Source organism: Apis cerana, linkage group LG1 (assembly GCF_029169275.1).
Source record: "Apis cerana isolate GH-2021 linkage group LG1, AcerK_1.0, whole genome shotgun sequence".
In the NCBI taxonomy this organism is placed as follows: Eukaryota; Metazoa; Arthropoda; class Insecta; order Hymenoptera; family Apidae; genus Apis; species Apis cerana.
This window is the reverse complement of record NC_083852.1, coordinates 19,990,031-20,012,736: the sequence shown is the minus strand read 5'-3', so window position 1 is coordinate 20,012,736 and position 22,706 is coordinate 19,990,031. Positions and strand designations below refer to the sequence as shown.

Genomic DNA, 22,706 nt, shown 5'->3' with positions numbered 1-22,706 from the left:
GACCCCGATCACCACATTCGTGGCCGTGAAGCGGCATTCCTATATTCTTCGTGTATTTTGCGTATCGGATCGTTCAGCTGAATTCGAAGCCGAGATCGAGCTAACGCGAAATTCCGTGACGTGAATTGAAACGTATACGTAGGTATTACGTGGGATTGTACGTGATGGAGCACGTGTACTCGAGAAAGATGGAGAGTCGAAGCGAAAATTTTGGGTCAAGTGTTTTGCATGTCGATTGTTGTTCGCTTCGTAGAGGATTTTAAGGGATTTTTGGGTGATTCATTTTAGAACACGATTTATGGATGGAATTTGCGACTCGAGAATTCGAAGAAGTATCATTTCTATAAGGAAATTTAGTTTTCGAATAATCTTGAGGATCGACAGTCGTCGACCTTTGAACGATGTTGAAAATTTAAGAACGTCGGCTCGTTGTATAGTAGAAAATTTTAGTCTCTTGCGATATACCATTAGATTCGTGTTTTTTTTCGAGCATTAATTTATTTTGTATGCAATGTAGGAATAATTTAATTTTCAAGAAATAAATATTTGCTTAGAATTAAATTAAAATTAAATTTGAGATTCGCGTAATAAACCATTTTTATTTTTTTAAATATCTAAAATGATTGGTCAAAATATTCCATTGCACAAAGTCAATGTTACTTGATTACAAATTTAATTTATCTGGTAATTAATGAAATAATCAATACGAAATTAAACTGTTTACGTTTGCTCCTCCATTGATATCTTTCTTTGTGTTTTTCCTTTCTTTTTTTTCTTTTTTTGCTTTTTTTTTTTTTTCTTTCAAAATATAATATCATTTAAACGCTCGTCTCGTGCGAGAGAAGAACATTAATGAAGTAATCGTCGATTCGAAGGATAATTACGAATTAAAAAGCGCACTCGCAGAAAATACATATGCATGCGTCAATTATAATTATCGCTTCTTTCGAATGAATGACGCAACGAACGTCTCGTTTCGCTATGTTCTCGTTCCGTATTATCTATACATTTTTCTATATCTCTATTGTCAGGTATTTATTTGATAAAATGGTAAGAGAGAAAAAGAGAGGAAGAAAAAAGTTCTCTGTCGAATTGTTTATTTCAACTTTCATGATTCATAATATAACTTTCCTCGTTAAAAATAGTCGACGCAATTTTTAGCTTGTCTTTCTTCCAACAAATCGAGATTTCTCATCTTTTTTAAACAGCAGACAGAGTGTAAGCTTTTTTGATACAAAAAAAAAAAAATAAAATTGATGATAAAACTTCGTGCTCGAACGAAGGAGACAAGATATATTAATTGAAAAATCATCGCTTTCTTAATTGTCTTACTTTACGTTTCGTATCATTTTTGATTCACCGGTTATTATTCAAATTTTTCATTCATTCCTCTTCCATTGCGATGTGAGTTATCGATTTCACAATTTTTTCATTAGAAAAAATTGTAACGATCTAATATTTAAACGTTGGATACTAAGAAACGTCCAATTATCGAGATGCGTATCTTTTATATACGAGTCGAATGGTACAATTATTCTATACATTGACTCTACGAAAGCTCATTACATTTAAGATCTGTTTGCTCGTTCCTTCTATTGAAAAAATACACTTTGCTGGCCCATCATATCGCGGATGTTTGCTTTGACAAAGCGATAAAGTCGATGGAGAACTTATTTTTACAGAGATGTAAATTTTACTATGGAAATTTTTTAATCTATTCTACAGTTTCTTTCTTTCTTTCTTTCTTTCTTTCTTTTTTCTTTTTTTTTTTTTATAGACAGATTACAATCCAACGGAAATGATCTATCAATTTTTCCAAATGTTTTTTCGAATACAAAAGAAAAAGTATATTCCGTATTTAACTGATCGAACATTATTTAATATTCTCGAATGAACGAGTCGCGATTTTTTTCTCCGATTCATTTATAAAGGTAGAAAATATCCGAATAATTTCAATTGAAAGAATCATAAGTTCCAGCTAGAAATTGAAAATTTACATTTAAATTTAGATTTAAATTTTCAAAATAATCATAAATTATTATACAACCGAAGAAGGATCTGGAATCTCTGCGAGGCTCTGCATTCTCTCGGTCGAATTTTCCTGGGCAAATATATTATTTAACAGGTCGGCAAAATCGAATGAACTCCGTTTATTCGCTTCGATGCACTGCCAAACTCCCGACCTCATTATAACTTGCCCCTAATTCCCTGTTAATTTAACCATCCCTGGCAACGTGGAGCCCTGGTCAAGAAGCGCGAATGACAAACGGTATTGATTCTCCGATCGTTAAGAGGAAATCTCGAATCGAAGGAAGGGTGGAAACGGCACACGCAACATCGTAAGTCTGTGCTATCATCGAGTCAGCATTTACGTTAGAAGAACAAGACGGTGGATCGTAGCGGAACCTTGGCACGTTCGACGTGTCTCCAACTAGAGGCGGTGTCGAGGAACCGCGATCCTCTTGCTTGTCCCCGGTACCGCGTGCAACGTCGCCAGAAATAAAGGGTAATCGCGCCTGGCGATCAGATCGGTGGCTGCTTCTAGCGGCGATTATTTGAAAAACCTGAAGATGGCAGGAGCTTTAATCGCTGGCAACCTCGACAGGGCTGCCTTTCTTCGTTCTCTCACGATCGCGCCTCCACGAGAGAGCAACCTCCTCTTTCCTCGACTCTTTCTCGTTCATCGACGTTCGTCAGTAAACCAGCTGCCGTTCACGTCGAGGAAACGTAAGTAAAGACCGTCTTAATTTTCTCGCGTTTCGATCACTCCCTTTTACTCGACCATCTTTCTTCCTTCTTTTTCTTTCCTTCCCTTTCTCTTTTTTTCCTTTTTTTTCAAAATACGTTAGACCAGTCGTAGATGTATTATAGCGTGTTCATATACGGTCCGGCAGTGAATCGATCGACGACCGTGCGATTCCCGACGCCGCGTGTCAAATCTGCGTTTATCGTTACGCGATCGGGTACAAGCTTGTCGCAAGATGTATTCCAATGCGTTAATCGTTGGCTCGTGTCCCGTGCACGTCCATCGGACGAATTGTTCGATACGAAAATTGTTAAATCGTTGGCAGGTGAACATACGCAGCTAAGCCGATCGATTGTTCGTTATACGAGCGACTAGTGGCGTCTCACTGGGAACAAAGAGCGGACGGAGTACGGGAAGTCGGGCGGACGCGTGCGATTCATCGACGTCGCGTCGCTCTTTAGCATTCGCGTGCCTTGTTGTTTATGAGACTAACCTCGCGTATCGATTGATAGTTCTGCGCCTCTTCGTTTTTCCTTTCGACCTTTCCGAGACACCTTACCTTTTTCGATCTACCGTAGATTAGATTAGCCGTAGATTGGACAGGGTGTCTGATAACTCACGATACCAACGAGACAACAAGCGATTCTATCGTGCAAAAATGCCTCCAAATGGAAGCAATAACATTTTTTCATTCGAAAATTAATTTCAATTGGAAAGAATCGAATTCAAAAATTATTCCATTACAGTTACACGATTACGTATCAAGTAATTATTGTTGCTTCATCGTTGCACGTTTAATCTCGATTTTTTCGAAAGAAAAATAAAGACTCGAAGGACAAAATTTAGTACTCTTTTTTTTCGATTTATTTTTCATCTAGTTGTATCATCAGTTATCAGACACGTTGTACAATTGTCGAGTAGATACAAATTTCTTATCGCGATCTCTTCTTTGAGATTTTGAGATCTGATCCTCTTCGTTTTGTAACGAGGTTGTATGACGTAGGACGAAAACGCTCGAATGTGTGACGAAAAACCTCTTATAAAACCTCTTCCCTTGTATATTTACTGAAGTTAAAGAACTAAGATATTTACGAGTTACGAACGAAACAAACACGTGACAACATATTTAATAATTCTTATTAAATATTCTTCTTTTTTATTTAAAAATTCTTAAAAAATGAAATGAAACGCCTCCTCGAAAATTGAACTCGCGTCTATGATTTATGGGTAGATAAACGCGATGCTTCTCTACGTTTTTCGTGGTTCGAAACCAGATGTGGATGCCGAGTTGACGAACAATAGTGGCAAAGGAGACAGGAAATGATTCGATTAATTCACTTTGTATCATACGCCTGTGCTTGAACGTACGCCGCGGTCATCGTGGCGGAGTGAATCATAAAGAATCGAGGTCGATTTTCGCGGAATCGAAACAACCATTCGCCTGATCATCGTTCACCGTCTTTGTATTGTCTTCGTCAATTTTATCGTCCTCATACTGTCTTCGTTGAAAATGTAAATTCGATCGATACGATTTTCTAAACTGAAAGTACTATCTTCGTACACACCTTCGTTTTTCGAATACTATCGTGCCGATTAATACAACCGATCGTAATTAACCGATTTTGTTTGATCTATCACCGCTATCTCCAGACAATTTTATCGCTCTTGTTTGTACAATGAAATTCGTAAAAATCTCCGATGAAAGACGTATTAACGAATTTAAACAACGATATCGTGACATTTTCATCGAAATTCTAAATTCAGTTCGTGTCACTAAAAAACCGACGTCTATTCATCTTTGCAACTAATCTTCAGAATGTGTAATTATGTATTTCCTGTCGCTTTTGTTTTCGCAGTTGTCGATCCGTAGAGTCAATACGAGCATATACGATTTAATTACAATTTATGTACGCTTTTTTTGTATAATGGTGTTAAAACACACGTTAGAAAACATTTTTTCTTTAAAAATTGCCAAAACTTCGATAGAACTGTCGATAACCATTGTTCTCAATTTTAACGTTTGTTCTCAATTCTAACTCTATTAATCCGATATTATAAATATTAACGGAATAGTGCGAGGCAATAAACACTCTGAGTACTTGTTAGTGTCCAGCTCTCGAATGGACAGAAAAAAATGATGTCAGGAAACGAGGTTCGTCTAATTATGCGATTTGAACGGATGACGTGGAACTTTCGAGTTGTTACTAGAATTATCATAAATGTAACAGTTATCGTTGAAAGTCGAGCCTCTATGTTACTTATTATAAAAGAAAATCGTGTATCGAAGCATTTATCGAGGAAAGCACGCGAATCCCTTTTATCTTGTTTTCTTTTTTTTACAATAATTAACTTATAATATATGACATATAATGTCACTCAAACGTACTATAAACAATGAAAGATTCCAACGATATTTTAAAAATACCTCAACAATCGTTTTATCTAAAGAGAAAAGTTTGTCAACGAAGAAAGTTGCGGCACGAGAGAAAAAGAAAAAAATACAGCGCATCGTGAGACGCTTCTACGTCATCGATTTGTTGTTTTTCATTCTTACGATCCTTTACGACGAGTCGTGTTTATTTATATCCTCGAAAAAAATGATTATGAATAAATGCATCATGCGGTAATTTAAATTAGTGAAAGACGCGAAAAAAGAAAGTCTCTTGTCATGTCAGAACGATCCGATTTCTTATTTATTTGATAGAGGAACGTTTCGAGTGGGGCGGATTAGTCGAATTACAGATGACGAGGCGCTAATTAGAATTTAATCCCCCTCTTCGATCAATGCACGACTCAACTGTCGATGGCCGGCGGGCGTTATCAAGGGCCCGACTCCAGAGACGATGATATTCGCGGATGATTGTGAAAATATCGAGAGAGAGGGGCGGAATATACTCGTACTTGTTCACGCATCGTCGTGTGTTCGATGGCCATATGTATTCTCGGACAAAGAACAGTTCGCGTTCGCTTATATAACGTTTATCGTGTGCCTATATTACAGGTGTTTCTTAGGTAAAAGATCATTTTAACAAGGTGCGCGCATCTTAACGGTAAGTGGATTTCCCTTTCTCTTCAACCGTCTTTTTTCTTCCTTCCCTGTTTTTCCCAAATTCAGATGGAACTTTCCTCGGCTCGATCGATTATCGGAGAACTATCGTGACGTAATATTTATCTCGTCACCCAAAAATACACAGGTGGTGGGAGAAGAACAAGGTTTATCGGATCTTTGTGACGGAAATGGTTTCGCCGAACGAAACTGTTCTGACGAAAAAATCGGTTTTCCAGCGGTGAGGAAATTTACAGGAACCGATATCGGACCGTGGAATTTTCTTGTTTTCCTTGAATCACTAAGGATCGAATGCCGGAACGGGGGCCAATGATCTCTGACCATCATTTTCACGTTTTACAGGGATTTAAGATCGGTCGAGGATCGGTCGAGGATCACATTCTGCCTTGGTCTGCGGTGATTCGAGGATCGTCGGAGGAAGATACTCGTGCTTTTCGTTCTTCGAAATCGAAGTGAGTTTTAATAATAATTGATAGATAATCAACCTCTGCTTCGTTTTTATATATCGATGTGAATTCCATTCTCGATTAGTCTTCTTCACGGAAAGCTGCGATCATTTGTTAAAAATTGCAACCGTTGAACTTTATTAACATAGCTAACGATTATTCTGAAATTCTACTTCACCTTGACGTGTTTAATCATCATTTATTTCGACGATTTCTCGATACATTAAACTATCTACTAAAAGTTCCAATTCACTGATTGTAATTACAGTTACATCGAATTTTTTGCTAATTTTCTTATTAATTCAAAATTAATATTATAAATATCGATATTAATATAGAAACTTTGATAGATTTCACAAGAAATAATTTTTTAAATTAAGGCGATTCTAATTTGATCTTTTTTTTTTTGATTATTGAATACTGTGGAATGGATCGATGATTTCAAATTCTTTCTTTCAATTCTTCTCGATAGTGAATATTGTCGTATCGTTCTCGATACAAAGCGCGGAGAATAAATAGATAAAAATACAACGGATCAAAATTTCAAAATTATAACACCAATCATCTTCCTGAAATTGGCATTTTATAAGTCACGTAGTTTCCGATAATGTAACGATTTCCGAAGAAAGTAGATCGCGATAATGGAACGACGATTCAGGATCGACGTGCTTCGCGTTACCACGATTATTTTTTATTTTAATTAACGTGGAATCGTAAAGACGCTTTACTTTTTCATCGAACACTTCCTATCGTACGATTTACGTCATTGGCTTAATGAAATTCATTTAGAAATCGGCTTTTCGTTCCATATTATTCTATTTTTTAGTTATCGTTAAATGAAAATCGTCTCTATTAAATGAAAATGGAAACAATTCTTTCGCAATCATCATCGAGTCATATTACTGACATTCGACATTGATAACTGAAAAAAAATGAAAATTTCTATTTTAGTAATTCTTTAAGACTTGAGTTACATTGAATTTTTAAAAAACCATGTTGAAAATATAATATAAAAATTTAATTCTTATTTTAATTTTCTTTCTATTTTTAACATTTCTTTCGGTATTCAATTTATCAAAAATATCTAATTATAATGATTATCCATATCTGCATTCGCGAGCGCGTATTTAAAAAATAAAGGTTAGACAAAATACATTTTTTTAACGTTTTTTTTATAAGCGTAATGTGATTTTCACTTCTTATCTTCCAGCTTCGGGTTAAATTTATACAAACAAGTCATTGATCAATCAATAATATATTTAGCAACACATTTTTACTCGCGAGTAAATAAATACGGAGGAACGCACGATAATAATAATAATATAATAATAATATATGATAACCAGGTCCAAAATGACGAAATATCTTTTCAAGATTATTGCAATTGCCATCTTCTTGCAATCACTCATCATTACGTTTTTCTATCACGTATATCTTCCATCTTCTTTTATCCAAGGATCGAAATAGATCCTTTGTATTTTTATTTAACCGATTTCCAGTAACTAACTCCAGTATTTACATTCAAATGATTATAATTAAAGTGATGTAAAAATAAACAGATATAATGTAATTCTCTCTCGATGAAATATAATATTAATTTTTTCAAAAACATTTTCGTGATCTCCATAATTATAAAACAAAAAATATAAAATGAAATTTTGATTGTTCGTTCAGTGTTAATATTAGTTGAAGATAAAGGAAATAGACTAAAGGGATGTAAGAATTTATAACTTTGAGTTTTTTTCCATTAGCCTTTGCAACTTTGCAACTAAGAATAAATTTATTATTAGTTTTATCTGTAGGTTCTCTCTCGTGAATAATCGGTCAGCGACCGGAAAAATCTTAATTTCGCATCCAGGTTTAAGAGAATAGAGAATAAAAAATAGAGTTCGCGTACCGATATCTCAAGGTTGAGATCCGATGTCGTTGATTTCGTCATCATCGACCAAATATTCCACCCACGAATTTTCTTTTCTCGCGTCTTCATCTTATCGACCGATAATATTTTTTCGGTGGACGATAATGACCGCGACAAATAAGTATCGTCCTCGAATCCGTAGATAATAGATCGAATCGAATTCGCGACTCTCTTTTGGAATTTCCCTTTCCGAAAACCTTACCGATACTAATAAAGAAATATCGATGATGGAAACGATAATTTTGAAAATTTATTAATTACCTTCGTTCACTCGTCATCCCTAGTACTTAGATAATTTCGATAATTAAAATTCGATTTAATTATCTTCCAAATAAAAAGTTGGAATTAAAAAACATATCGAGGGGATTTACATTCAGATTCGAGAATTTGTGATAAGAATAATTTCTGGCGACGATTATCATGGAACAAGAATCGAAAAACATTCATCGTGAAAGATACTTAAACAAATACGCGTTAAAGAACATATTTCTGAGATAGGAGATCGATCAATCGGAATATCTGTATCGAAAATATCTGTACATGTATATCGGTACGTGAAACCATTACCAAGTTTTGTAAATAGTATTATCGATATTATTATAATTCCGTTTCGCTCGTGGAAATATACTATAGGTATACGAATGAACAATAATAAATGAAATCTGTAATAAAAGAAAAGAACGAATCGTAAAATATCTTCTTTTTTGAAAACGGCTGTTGTATCTGCATGTATTATTGTAGCTGCATCAATATTTCCAGTATGAATAATTATCGCGCAATTAAGCCATTAGTGTAGCAAAGAATATATAAGAGAGAGAAAATGAATTATATAATGTTCAAAAGAATGTACCTACATTCGAAATATTATTACGATTATTAGTTTATTTAGTAAACAAAAAGCGTGAAATATCAATATTATTATTAAATATATAACTCCATGTAATTGAGTTTGCATCATCGTATTTTTAAAAAATGATTTCAACAACGTTAAAATGGAGAAGGTAGCGACGTCTGTTCAAAGCGAATGAATTAATACGAAAGAGAAACGAGTTGAATTCCGACAGTCGCGCGCCGGCACTCGGGTGAAGAGGATAGCTTTGCGTCCACTGCGATTATCGATTCGATATATTTCGTATTTTCCTCACTAAATTTTTTTCATTCTATGACATATATATATATAAATAATATTTTCTTAAAATAAAATTTAATTAATATATCTGATAAATATTTCCTTTACTTAACAATGAATATTGGAATATTGGAATATTTGTATTATTTTTTTTCTTAGCTTTTTATGGAAAGAGAATTTAAATAAAAAAATTATTTCTCGCGATATTCCACATATATTCTCCCCATCATTTATTTTAATTTTAATCAAATGTCATCCCAACCCCAAGATTTTAGAAATCAATTTAATTCAAATTAGCATAAATTTGAACGATCGTCCAACAATCGCGATATTCTGATATTCTTCTTTTATTCTTATCAATCATTTCGATAAATATAAAACGAAACCATTATCGTTTCTTTTTCTTTTTTTATGTAAAACAAATTAACGTCAAAAATTTAATTTACATGCTTCATCTCGTTTTAATTCTTTTCTCCCAATTTTTATTAAAAAATCATTATCAAATATAAACAAACGTATCAAAAAAGAAATGCAAAATTTCAAATATTGTCGATTAAATACTTTTCACTCATATAGAAATAATCATTATATTTAATACACTCTGTGATATAATATGTTTAATATCGCACAATGTCGATCGCGATAAATTTATATATCGATTAGTTTATTTCGACCGATTAATTTTCTATGCAATTGTATCCGTTTTTGTATCCATTCCATATAAATCCCAATAAATGCGAGAAAACGTCATGATTATTCCCTACAAATCTGTTGCAACATAGTTCGTTAAATATTTGCATTGCTGAACTCTTTCATACGCGTGCAATATATGCCACGTGTCCATAGTGGAGTGCGACCAGATTTGCTATTGATTTTCTGGGCGGATGCTGGGGTTGCAAAACAAGAGGGTAGATTTTTTTTCTAACTACCGTCTCCAGTCGATATAATCTCCGAGATACGCGTTTAAATATAACAAACAGCTCGAAACAAAAGGAAAAATACGATACGTTAGATATGTTAGAAAAGTGTAGATATGAAAAATATAATTGTGCCACGTGAGAAATAGAAATATCATCGATTTTGTGATCATCGAAGACAAACGATGATGGACGAGCAAAGATCTCGGAAAAACGAGCACGATGTTTTTATTCTTTTTTCTCTAGTTATGTCCATTATAGTATTTTTTTTTCATTTTTATATATTTATTTAGCTATTTTATATTTACTTAACAAACGATGAAAAATTCCACACTATTGTTGAAAATAAACAATTCGTTTTCTCGTTCGATTAAGACTTCGATAAAATTATAAATCTTTATAATATTACTTATCTTGTGGAATTTATCAGCACTTATCGAAATTAGAGACTGAACCTTCCTCAAGAAAATTTAAAAGTGCCCTTAGATCTATCAGAGATCTATCTAACTCTATCTAACTACTTGAAATTTACTACGCAGTTGGATTAACTCTATATTCCTGTATAATAGAATACACGTTTTGAGATAAAATTAAATACGAAAAGATGAATTCTCATTCGAATCCTTCCTAAAAATGAATTCGTGGGCACTCATTAATATCGATATTTTCATACATTCGAAATCTCGTTTAAGTTTTTCTCAGATTCCCGCATAGATATGTACAATAGATACAAAATTCGTGGACGATAGATAGAAGAAAAATTTCCTCCCATTAAACAATGATCCACGAAACAATCGAATCGATCAAGCAGAAACAAGATCGAGTTAATTGTTGCAAACAGGATGTGAATTGTGCCGAATTGCTGCAATTTACTCCATCTTGACCTTCTTTTTTTATTACTAAAAAAACTATTCTTATAAAACTTAACTCTTTTGAAATTGGTAACACAAAGTTCGCTTATGCAAATTAATCAAGCAACTTATCGAAACGACAAATACGTAAATGATGTAAATGATGAAAATGTACGTAAACGGGCAATTTTATACCATTGTGGAACATTTATATTTCTAATCAGACAGATGCACACGAACACGCGATATTGCTATTAGAAATATATAAAGGTCGAGTGACGTCGTACTATTTTACAGTAGTAATAGCAATGCACGATTTGTCAGGTGTGATATTGCAATACACTGACATGCACGTGGATTTTATCTAGAAAATATAAAATTATCGAAACTCTTGGAAAATTATATCGTTGCGAAATCGCAAATATCGTTGTATTCTTCGTCGAATTTTAAAGATATAACGCTGCGGAATCAGCCAATGTTCAACCCTCTTATAATTCCATCGCATGTTCGTAATCAAGCAACGCGAATTATCAACGGTTCTTAAACTTTTTCTCTCTCTCTTTCCGGTATACGTCTTTTCTCAAAATGCCAAAATCATTTTTTCCAAAATTTATTACACGAAGGAGAAACGACGTCAACCGACGTTTTCGATCGTAACGAAAACTCAACGAAAGATTAATCGGGAGATTGGATCGATTCGTATTGACGAAATTTGGAAAATCGTTCATCGAGACCCCCGACTGTTATCCAGAGCAGAGTTTAAGAACCGGCGCGGCAGATGATTTGACGGGGGGAAACGCGGAATGGAAAGTGAAACGCGTGGGCGCGTAAGCGCCGGCCGTTTCAACCCCCTGATTGGCCGGATCGATGGTCGATCAAGCGACCTTGACACGATCGCGGCTTGTCGCAGGGTCGAGGACTCACGCGTTTACGGTCGTTGCATTTTCAGCCGGAGAAGGAGGCTGGTAACCGGTGGTCGCTGGAGGGAGAATCGAGTAAACGTGCGAGAGTAGAACGAATCGACGAAGCTCGTTCGCAGGAAGGGAGAGAGGTCGACAGTCGAGGTTTATCGAACGGAGCGTGTCCGTGGGAGCGAACGAGGCGAGAGTGAGGGACAGACAGAGAGGGAGCGAGAAATGGCCCCCACCCACGGCCAGGAGGAAATAGAGGGGCGCTATAAAGAGTATGCCTATAGCCCTGTACCAGCGAGTTCCACTTCAGCGGTGTACGACTCAACCACCCTTGCAAAATATCCCGTCGACATTGGTGCTGGCTCACCCAAATATCGTACCTACGGTGTCTACGAGAAGTGTCGCGTCGCAGAGATGACGGAAAAGGGCTCGACGCTGCTGCAGTACGTGGCCGCTGCCGCGGGTAAGTTCCAACCCTTTTACTGTTTCGCTTCGTTCCGGCCGGTGGATCGGGGGTTAGGTTCGCGAGCGATGCGGCCGGTACACGATCCGCGTCGCTCGGTGCATCCGCTGCACAATTTTCGCGTGACAGGCCGAGTTTGGTGAACCCAGAGACCGCGTGCCAGGCCATCTTTTCGGTTGGCAAGCTTTCTATTTTGTCGTGACGCTGCGGTAGCATCGCGTTGTTCGAGATCCTTGAATCCTATTCCGGAACACGGTCGATAATAGAATAAGACCAATTTAATATTACCCCGAGTTTTACATCGACAACAGATACGGATAGACGGATGATTGAATTTGGACATTTTTTTTTACCGATAGACAACTCGTCGATTATCCGGTTGGAGTAAAGATACTTGTAATTTATCGAGTTACGATACGTAAATTCGGACATTAAAAGCAAATCGGTGGTACGGTTGATAGAGCAAGTTTAGCGAGTTTTCCTCTTAATGGAGAATTGCAATTTTGAATCGGATGAAATTTTCTAGTTAAATTATATATAATTTACGTTCTAATTTCTCGAAAAATAAATAGAGAGGAACGTGAATCGTACAATATTCGTTCGTTGAATTAAAATATAATAATTATAATGGGAAAAATTTCTTGATAAATGAAAATAAAGAAGATTTATATCGATTTATATCGCAATTAATTAATCTTAGCAACAATTGATAATATTTATTTGCTAGATACGGATTAGATAATTGTAACGACTTACTTCGAATAATTGAAATCTATAAAAATGTTATTATAACTTTTATTAAAAATGTATCTAATCGATCAATTGATTTATTTTTTAAACATGAATACAATGTTTCGAAACTCTTTATTGTCATTGAAATAGAAAAATAAAAGATACTTCGCTGAATTATTTAATTTTACAATGGAATAATGACAGAGTCAGATTTCTTTGTAATGGACAAGAACGTCTTTTTAAATTATCGCGATTTCTATCGTTAATCGCGTAGGAAGATATAAGATGAAAAGAGAAGATTAATTTAAGAAATTGAGATAACGAAAACGGATAATAGCGCGCAATTTCTCAAGCTTGTTCCTTAAATGTTATACAACTTGACATTAAATGAACGGATTAAATTCTAATTGATTTATTAAGATATACTATAACATGTCATGTTCAAGCGCGACTATCTGTGACTACACGTGACTACACGTGTAAAAAAGTAAAAAATAAAAAAAAAAGAATCCCCTAAAAGAAATTAACGATAAGAACGATATTTCGATCTTCGATTATCCTATATAATGAGTTCGAATCCATGAACTTTTTATTTTGCTTTTATAGAAAATTTTGTCACAAACGAAATTATATGAATATAGAATATATTTTTTCTTATCCATGCGTTCTTTTGACCAATTTGTAACAAACAAAGATGTTACAAATAGCGAGTGGTTTTCCATCGATTGAGAAAAATTCACTAATATTGATAAAATATTTTACATTTGCATTGCAAATGAAAGAAAAATTTGTTAACTATGCAATTTCATGGGATTCTAGCATATAAAAGTAGTAACATAAATAATGCAAATACGAATTATATATAACATAAATTGAATATATAATTATAAACCGCAAATCTCAAGCGTATGTATGCATAGCAGACTTGATCGGATGCCATTGATTAATTCGTCGCGCATTATTCGTGACAATTACACAATATCAATTCAAGATCGAAGGAATAACATTATAATCAGTTTTTGACTATGAACTTTTAAGTCTCTCTAAACTAACTGTACATTATTCAGAAATCGAGATTTATGAGATTCGCGCATCGTTATGATAATATCGCGTAACACGTTTATTAATAATTTAATATTTATTAAATCTTTATTGGCATGATCGAAGCATGCAATGCATTTCATCGAGCTATTTTAGGCATCTTCGTGTCCCGAATATCAATTCATAGTTTACCTTTTAATTAACTCGTAGATTAACTCACAAAAGATTTGAATACAGACATTGAGACCGTCAAATAACGTTAATGAGATTATTTCTAGATCGAGATCTTCAAATATATAATAGTTGATGAATCGATGGAAAATCGGAGGAAATGAAAGTATTAACCATCCGCTAAATTTCTTCGAGACAAATCACTGCGATGTACTTTTTTATTCTTTACTTTTCAAATATCGAATTATCATTTTTACGTCATTCTTTAATTAACGTTTAGTTAACGAATAGTAAGTTGAAAGTAACATTTCAAAGCTATAATCAAATTTGTATTATCACTGCTTTAACTTAAAGTCATCTTCAAATTCTATATACTACTTTCAGATTTTAATTAATTCCACTATCTCTATTCCTAATCTTTCTTAAAAATCTTCTTAAAAACTCTGACATTTTTTTATATTTATTTCATATTTGTTATTTCTTCAAATTTGTGAATATACCATATTTATTCGATTCCATATTTATACAATTCCAAAATAAATTTCTTCTACGAAACTGAACCAATGATTCGTTTCCTGTGTCCATTACACGGATTGATCGTTGCTATACGTATAAATGGACAAATTTCATTGCTTCGTGACGTAAATGAGATTAAATCGATCATGATGGAAAATTGGCATCGTCGATCAAATCGTCTACGACACATATCTACTAAATTTCGGACATTTCCGTGAAATTCATCGAGCTCGTCTTTTCGTAATCTATTGATAATTGAATAATTTAATTTAATAGAATTTTTGGCGTATTGTGAATTATTTATTATGATGAGATTGGATACTCGGTCTCGTTAAAATATATTTTTACGTTTTTTTTTTTTTCACGTTTTCAAACGCGAGTGAACTGAAAATAATCATTTCTGACTTTTTTCTTCTTCTTTCGCGTTTGAAATCGAAGAATTCCATCCATCTACTCTCATTACAAATAATAAACTCGCGCACGCCACTCGATGGGGGATGTACGCGGATTGTCAAAACTAATTATTAGCTTTTCATGATCCAACTATAACTCGATATCGACTATCTATAGTATTCTCGATATTTCTATAAGCTAGTTATACAAACTATCTAATTATTTCAATTATACTAATAAATGTAATATCGTTAATACATTTCTAGATTTGAGAGAAAAATTCGCGACAATCTCGAAAGTATTTTCCGCAAATGGATAGTAAAAGTAACTTTCTCTCTCAACGAGTTTCCATTAAAATAATTCTTGAGATCGACTCTCTAAAAATTTTCACTCTCAAATGTATCTGTATCCTGAATCGCATCCGCGAGGAAACTATTCGACGATGATTCTGCGCGAGAAAAACGAAAATAGCGAATGAAAGACTTTGAATAGCGATGCACGAGGGTTAAGAAAGAAAATTGGCGCGCCAAAAATAACGTGGTTTATCTTTAACGTGACTCGATCGGTGACAAAATCGAATCGCGTGACGCTAAATGAAAGAGATGAAATGAAAATGAAAAGGAAAAGTAGAGAAAATCGAGGACTGCGATATCGATTCGTAAATCGATTCGCGAAATATGCGAGCACATGATATGAATCATTTCTAATTTGAATCAATTCATTTTTTCAAAGGGACGAATATGTATAAGATGCGATTTGGTTTAATTTGAGTGCGATAGGATGAAGTTTTTGAGCATTTAAAGCGATTAAAGAACAAGGGTGAAGCTTTTGCTGCATTCTCGAAAAACGGTTAAATTAATTTTCTCGATAAAATTAAGATTTCTTGATGAAGTTACCGATGAACAATAATAAAGGAAACGATTCGAATGAAGCGTTTTACATCACTTTTGTTCACGAAATTCGATTCGGATATCAAGGAAGAGAAGTTATCAGAAATTTTCTAACGCTTTGAATCAATTTCATTGGAAAAGTTCTGTCTTCCAAGCTGAAATTGTGTTGATATATTCTATCATGGAATAACAGTGTTTCGAATAAATTTTAAAAAGTGTAAAGTCAAAACTGTTTTCGTGAATTTTAAAATTTACAATAATTTTCGACATTCATAAATATATAAGTCTATAAAATATATATGTTAAAAATTTTTTATTTCTTTAAATGTTTGACATAAATGTTTAATGGTTTTTCCTAAAGTCGAATGTACGTAAAATTGACTATTAAAGTTTACATATAGAAGAAAAACATGTTCTTAAAGAATCGGAAATGAGAAAGGAATCACTTAAAACTCCTTTTTATCTGTTTGATGGAACTACTGTATACTTGGTGAAAATGTTAGCAAAAAGTAATTTTAAATGAAATCCACTATTTTCAATCAAAGTTAGAATTTACGTAATTTCAACAAGCCTTTCATTTAAATTACCAGGAAAAAGGTAAAAAGAGATAGAAAGTTTAGAGTCATGCAATTTATTTTGCGGTTCCGTATATCAAATGATCGAATTATCTCTACAACGTGGCTAATAAGGATGTAATTTGTTCCGATTTCGATGTTCATCGGCCGAGATTCAATTCAAACGTACACCGGATGCAAATCGTTTAATATTCGCCATGTTCAAAGACACGAATCTCTCTTTGCATCATTGCTCGTACGTTAATATCTTCCACACGATTCTTTTTATACCCTCGTTTCAAACGTATTCTCCTTTGTCGATCGTTCAATCGATATAAAATTGATAAAATATTCGCCTCTTTTCGTAAAATTTACTTTGTTACTTATGTAACAAGATCAAATATTGCGAATATCTAAGGAAAAATCCAATAATTTCACAATAAATAATATATCTTCGAATTTTATCTTTAAATTCTAATAGAAAACTTTGCTATTGAAATTCGATTTAACTCTTGACAAACGATCATTTTCCCCACGTATTTCTCTAAGTCATTCTCTATATATCATTCCCTTTTAACATTATCCCATTTTTTTCAACTTTTATACACGAGTATATACAAAAGTCCTTATCGATTGATATCGATGTAGAAAGAAAACGCATGGATTTATTATCGAGTACTTTACATGTTCAATATTGTTTCATCGTAAATATAACATATGTTTTATCGGTTCTTTTTCGAAATTTTTCTTTTGCAAAAAGAAAACGATTATTTCATTCACATACTCACGGACTCGCGATGTTGAATCGACGAATTACGAATATTACGCTTTTGCTCTTTTCATTTATATATATATATATATATTTTTTTTTTTTTTTTCAAAAAGTCTCTCTCGTGGTTCGATACGACCGACTTAATTTTCAACCAATTTTCTGCGCTCATCTCGGACAAACGAAACGTGTGTCCTTCGTTTCGACGAAGCCGTAAAAATTTCGTTTCGTCATCAGCGCGAAGACAAAGTGATCGTAAAAAATAATTTTTACGCGATTGGTACGCGATGAATCGTACGCATTCCATCGTGTTACGTTCTCGCAAATTCACCTGGTTGCCTCGAAGTTTCCATGAGGAGGAATCGGACGTTCGATAGCGAACGGATCATCCGATTGCGTCAACAAAGTTTCATTGTGACAGAGGAATTTCTTTTTTTGTCCGTTGCTTTTATCTTATCCTGCCTGAGAATTTTATATAACGAATTTCGAGATAATATACCGATTATCGCTAGATTACTCGGTAGTGCGAAACTGAAAAAAATCGAAATGAAAAAAAATGGAGTAGATATTTACGATTTGTCTAACCGCTCGATCGACTTCAAAAGATCGATGTCAAAAGTGTACACAGCGACGATTCGTTGAAATTGATGACATTGTCAATTGGTTCGACAATGACGTAATTACAGGTGCCATAGATAGCGGTCTGGTTACTTGTTTGCTTGCGTAATCATTCATCGAAATAAATACAATTCCACTCATTAGTACATAGTTTCTTAATTTACTCTCATTAGAGTTTACTCTCATTTAGATATCGTATTGAGCGTTATATTGGCGGAAAAGAATTTAATGTCGATTTTTTCAGTGTGAAAATAAATTAATTTAATATGCCGTATTCGTTGTATTGTTAAATAGAAAGTTGTAAAATAAAAATATTTTTTATATTTTTCGAGATGCTTGCCGAGAATATATTTGTATTAATAATTATATCAAACTTAGATGATGCTATCTCGCAATCGAAATTTGGTTGGTAAATCATTTACTGACACGTGTATTTATTTCGTGAGTAGATATAACAAACGTGAGCGATTTAATATATAATTTTGTCTTACGTCTAACTGCTTAATCTACATTGACGTTTATAACTTCAACGAGTAAAATATTTTCTAAACATAGAATACCATTCTGATAAAATAAATTCGTTATAAACAATGGTGTAAAAATTATTTGAAATTATTTACGAGATTAAAAATTAATATAATTATTCTACCAATTCGATAAATAAATAATTTATGACATCTTTAAATAATCAGAAATAATATCGATGATATTGGCCAAAATAATTTCACGCAAATTAATGTGTGAGAGATTCATCTGTTTGCGAAGTTTAACCGTCTACGAAGTATCGAAATTTCAATTCGGAAAGATCAAATTTCAATTTGGAAAGTTTGGCAAATTCATTTCACGAAATCAACTTCGATTCTTCGTTAAATGATCGGTTCGAAAAATTTTTCAAAATTTTCTTATAGAATATTCAAATTTGTAAACAGAGCAAATAATTTTCAATCGATGGAATCGTTCGAGGGAAATAGAAAAATTCCAAAGTTCACAACGATAAACGATCTCTAAAAGATCATAGATTTTTAGACTTTATCGCCAAATCTTAAGTATTAAATGAAGTTCCATTGCTTTTAACTTTGATTATTTTCAAATCTTGGATCAATCGAGCATTTAATATCTCAATATGTTTGATCGGCATCGATTATTTTGATTTACCTTCGAACATTTTGATCGTATGCGAGTATATATACTGTCATTTCGGCTAGAGCCGTATGTTTTTCATGCCACACTTGTAGAACCATTCAATGCCAATTACCCATTCAACGTGACGAGTTTTACTCGACCGCATAGCGTCGGATTAAGTAACAGTCTATTGTGCCACGAGGAATCGAACAATGTCGCATTAAAAATGTATATTTTTCGTTGTTGTTAAACATTCGAGTACGAATGTTCCAAGATCACGAATGTTTATGATACATTGAGAAAACAAGTGGACAAAATGGCGCCACGAATATTTTCTCGATCACGGAAATCAAATTTTTTTTTTTCACGATAGCACGATGGATAAACGATTCTCGTTTCACGATTAATGTCGAAATTGTGATCGAATTAATTTCGTAACGATTGTTGTTTGCATAATAATTCTCCTTGTCTCGTCGGCCGTGTAATTAATTTATCATCGGGATTAAAGTACTTCGATAATACACGAAAATATCGTGCATAATTCGGATAAGTCGATGATCTTCGAACTTGTACAAAATTTTTGCGAAAAATTATAGGGATGATTTCGAGATGAAATGAAAAGGAAAAAAAAATTGATAACGGAGAAAATAGTAATCTGGCTAAGATATTCTTTAGATTGCTTCATACCGATCCGGAAAAAAAATTTACGATAACTATAAAACTATATACTTCTGTTTGTCATGATTCTTTTATTATCTTGAATTGATAACACGATAAAAATTAAAACTAATAACCGCAAGTAGTAGTTTTCCCTTGGTCTTCGATCTTCAAGAAAAATCATGATTGATCTTGAATCTTATCGATCGCCTATCTTTTATCGTACAAAAATAAAAAAATTGTTGGATAGAAAAATTATGAATATATATATATATATATTTCTTTTCATAAACTTGCAAATTATTATCTGGTCGAACAAATGTCGATTAAGGTGAAAATCAAGAAAAGGTTATTCGCAGAAGATTAGATAATAATTGGCAAAAAGTTTACGATGTCGAATGAGGTCATTATCGAGCTGTATTACGTATACTTTCATCCGATCGAGCCTCCACAAAAATATTTATGTTTTATCTTACTTTGAAAGATGAAAATGAATTAAATAAGAATACGAAACAAACAAGAATGCGAGAAAAGATAAATAGAGGGGAAAAAAATGGAAATGATAATAAGTTTGAAGAATGATAATAGCACGATCGTGCGATAAACCTATTACAATAATTTCATGTTTTGCGTTTTAATCCAATTTGATAAAGAAACCGAGCCCGCACGGAACCACCCACCAAATGACGTTTTTTTAAATGATATCGAATCGAAAAACGTATATACATTTTGAATATTTATATATTTATTATAATTTCTGGTATCACGAGTATAAAGTCACTTGGAAATTTCTACATTTTATAATTTAAATCCCACGTATTCTTCGTTTGTTAATTTATAGTATTTTTCTGAATAAAAGTGTTCCATTTCATCGCGACTAATGGTATTGGCCGACTTCGATCGTTGTCCATAAGTCTTTCTCATTTTTTATCCGTCCATTATCGAGTTTTTTAATTAAAAATATTCGTAACTACTTCTTCATTCCAGGAAATGGCTAATAAGTCTTACAAGTTTCCTGTTTTTCTACTATCATTTTTTTAATATCCTCTCTAACTGTGATTATTATTATCACCCGATTCTTGTTTTCTTAGTTCGTTAAATAATATTTAACATTCATGAATCGCAAAAATTACAAAAATGACGAGTCATAGTGTTTAGAAGCTAAGTACGTAGTTGTTAGAAATTGGCAGGGTTTTGGGCCAAAGGGATTCGCATCGTTTCGTTTCCTGTGATATAATGGAAGCGACAGGGTACAAATGATTGACTCGATTTACTCGTTTTATTGACTCAATCGTCCATCACCGGTCCGATGATTCGTCGACAAACATACCCATCGACGAGTTGCTCGCAATGGGGATTATTCGTCGTATTATCGATCGCAATGTTTTACATAAATTTCGACGATCGTTTAATATCGTCACCGCTTAATGATAATAATAATTATAATAATTACAATAATTATAATAATTATAATAAACAATGAACAGAATTAGAAATAGTTCAAATTAGGAATTGAAAATTAAACTTAAGTCGTAGAAAAATGAATGGAGAACCGTATGAAAGCAGATCAAAGATATTGTGATTGATGTATTATTTGCGCAATTTACAGCGATCGATAGTTTATAAACATGTTTTATCTCGATATGTAAAATCTATCAAACAAACGGTAAAAAAAAAAATCCATGAATCGGCAATTCGACGATAAGAAGTTTTTCAGAATAGCGATGAGACTAAAATATTCGGATATCGTTTCCACTATCGGTATAAATTCATTTTATTTTTCCACGGTGAATAAGCTGAAAAATTCCATACGAATTATCCGTTTGCAATTAATACACCTAAGACGATTCGTTTGTCAGGTATATACCTTCGATATTTTTAGTTAAGTTGCGAAAGAAAACAGTTACTTCGTTAAGTGGATTGAAACACGTGTGAAGACTTGGTGATGCAACCGTTCTCAAGTTCATGAAAATTCTTATCGACTTAGGAAATTTCCAATATTCCAAAAACCACAAACTTTTTTTTCTAAACTTAGTTGATAATTTTCACCGTGTCGCGTCCATTTTCCATTTTCGCTTTCTAATTATTTTTATTTGTATTTAACGACAATCATTGATACGATTCGAAATCTTTTACTTAACCGGGACAAGGATCTCTAAGCCTAATCGTTGTATAAAGATTATCATAATATATATCGTAATACAACGATGCAATTTGTAATTCTCTCTTAAAAGCTGCACAATCGATAGAACAAGTAACTATTGTTTCTCTATTGGTAACAACCGATAAAGGCCTTTTTGTTTGTCAAAACGAAAAATGGTAAAGAATGGTAAAAAGTCTTTATGGTAAAATGTCTTTATGAATCGCGGATATTATTGCATTTTTCTAATCAATAATAAAAAATCGTAAAATCCACCCACTTGAGATTTACGTGTATCACAATTCAAATGATTCATTCATTGCGATTAGGGACATCAATAAGAAAGAAAAATGATAAAAATTTTTAAATGATTTACTATAATCTGAAGTATTGTATAAAGGTACGGAAGCACGAACATATCTATGAACGGATATCTGGATCGATATCTGTTTGTCAAAGTGAAAATTTATTGCGTAGAAACGAACAAAAGATTTATGATATTAACCGCTTGTCACATATTTTGTACACAATCATTTTGTACAGAAATCATCGTTTCTGGCAAGTTTATCAGCTAAAAAAATTGAGGTTAAAAGGAAACACGATAGCGCGAGTTGCAACGATTAAGAGGAAACAAACCGATACCAAGGATTATTTT

The 22,706-nt window shown here is 33.4% G+C and overlaps 1 protein-coding gene across 3 annotated transcripts in view; it reads left to right on the top strand.

The window, feature by feature from the left end:
- Positions 1-589: 589 nt before the first annotated feature.
- Positions 590-22,706, top strand: part of LOC108004260 (facilitated trehalose transporter Tret1-like) — a 34,931-nt gene continuing 12,814 nt past the window's right edge. Inside the window, exons 1-3 of one of the 3 annotated variants that reach the window (XM_062087445.1) lie at positions 590-2,727; positions 6,156-6,265; positions 12,024-12,448. In XM_062087445.1, coding sequence (XP_061943429.1) covers positions 12,211-12,448 — 238 coding nt within the window. In that variant the 5' untranslated portion in view covers positions 590-2,727; positions 6,156-6,265; positions 12,024-12,210. Of the gene's footprint in view, positions 2,728-3,060; positions 5,797-6,155; positions 6,266-11,372; positions 11,580-12,023; positions 12,449-22,706 lie in introns of those variants that run through there. The other 2 variants (XM_017067027.3, XM_028669950.2) reach the window with 2 other exon arrangements.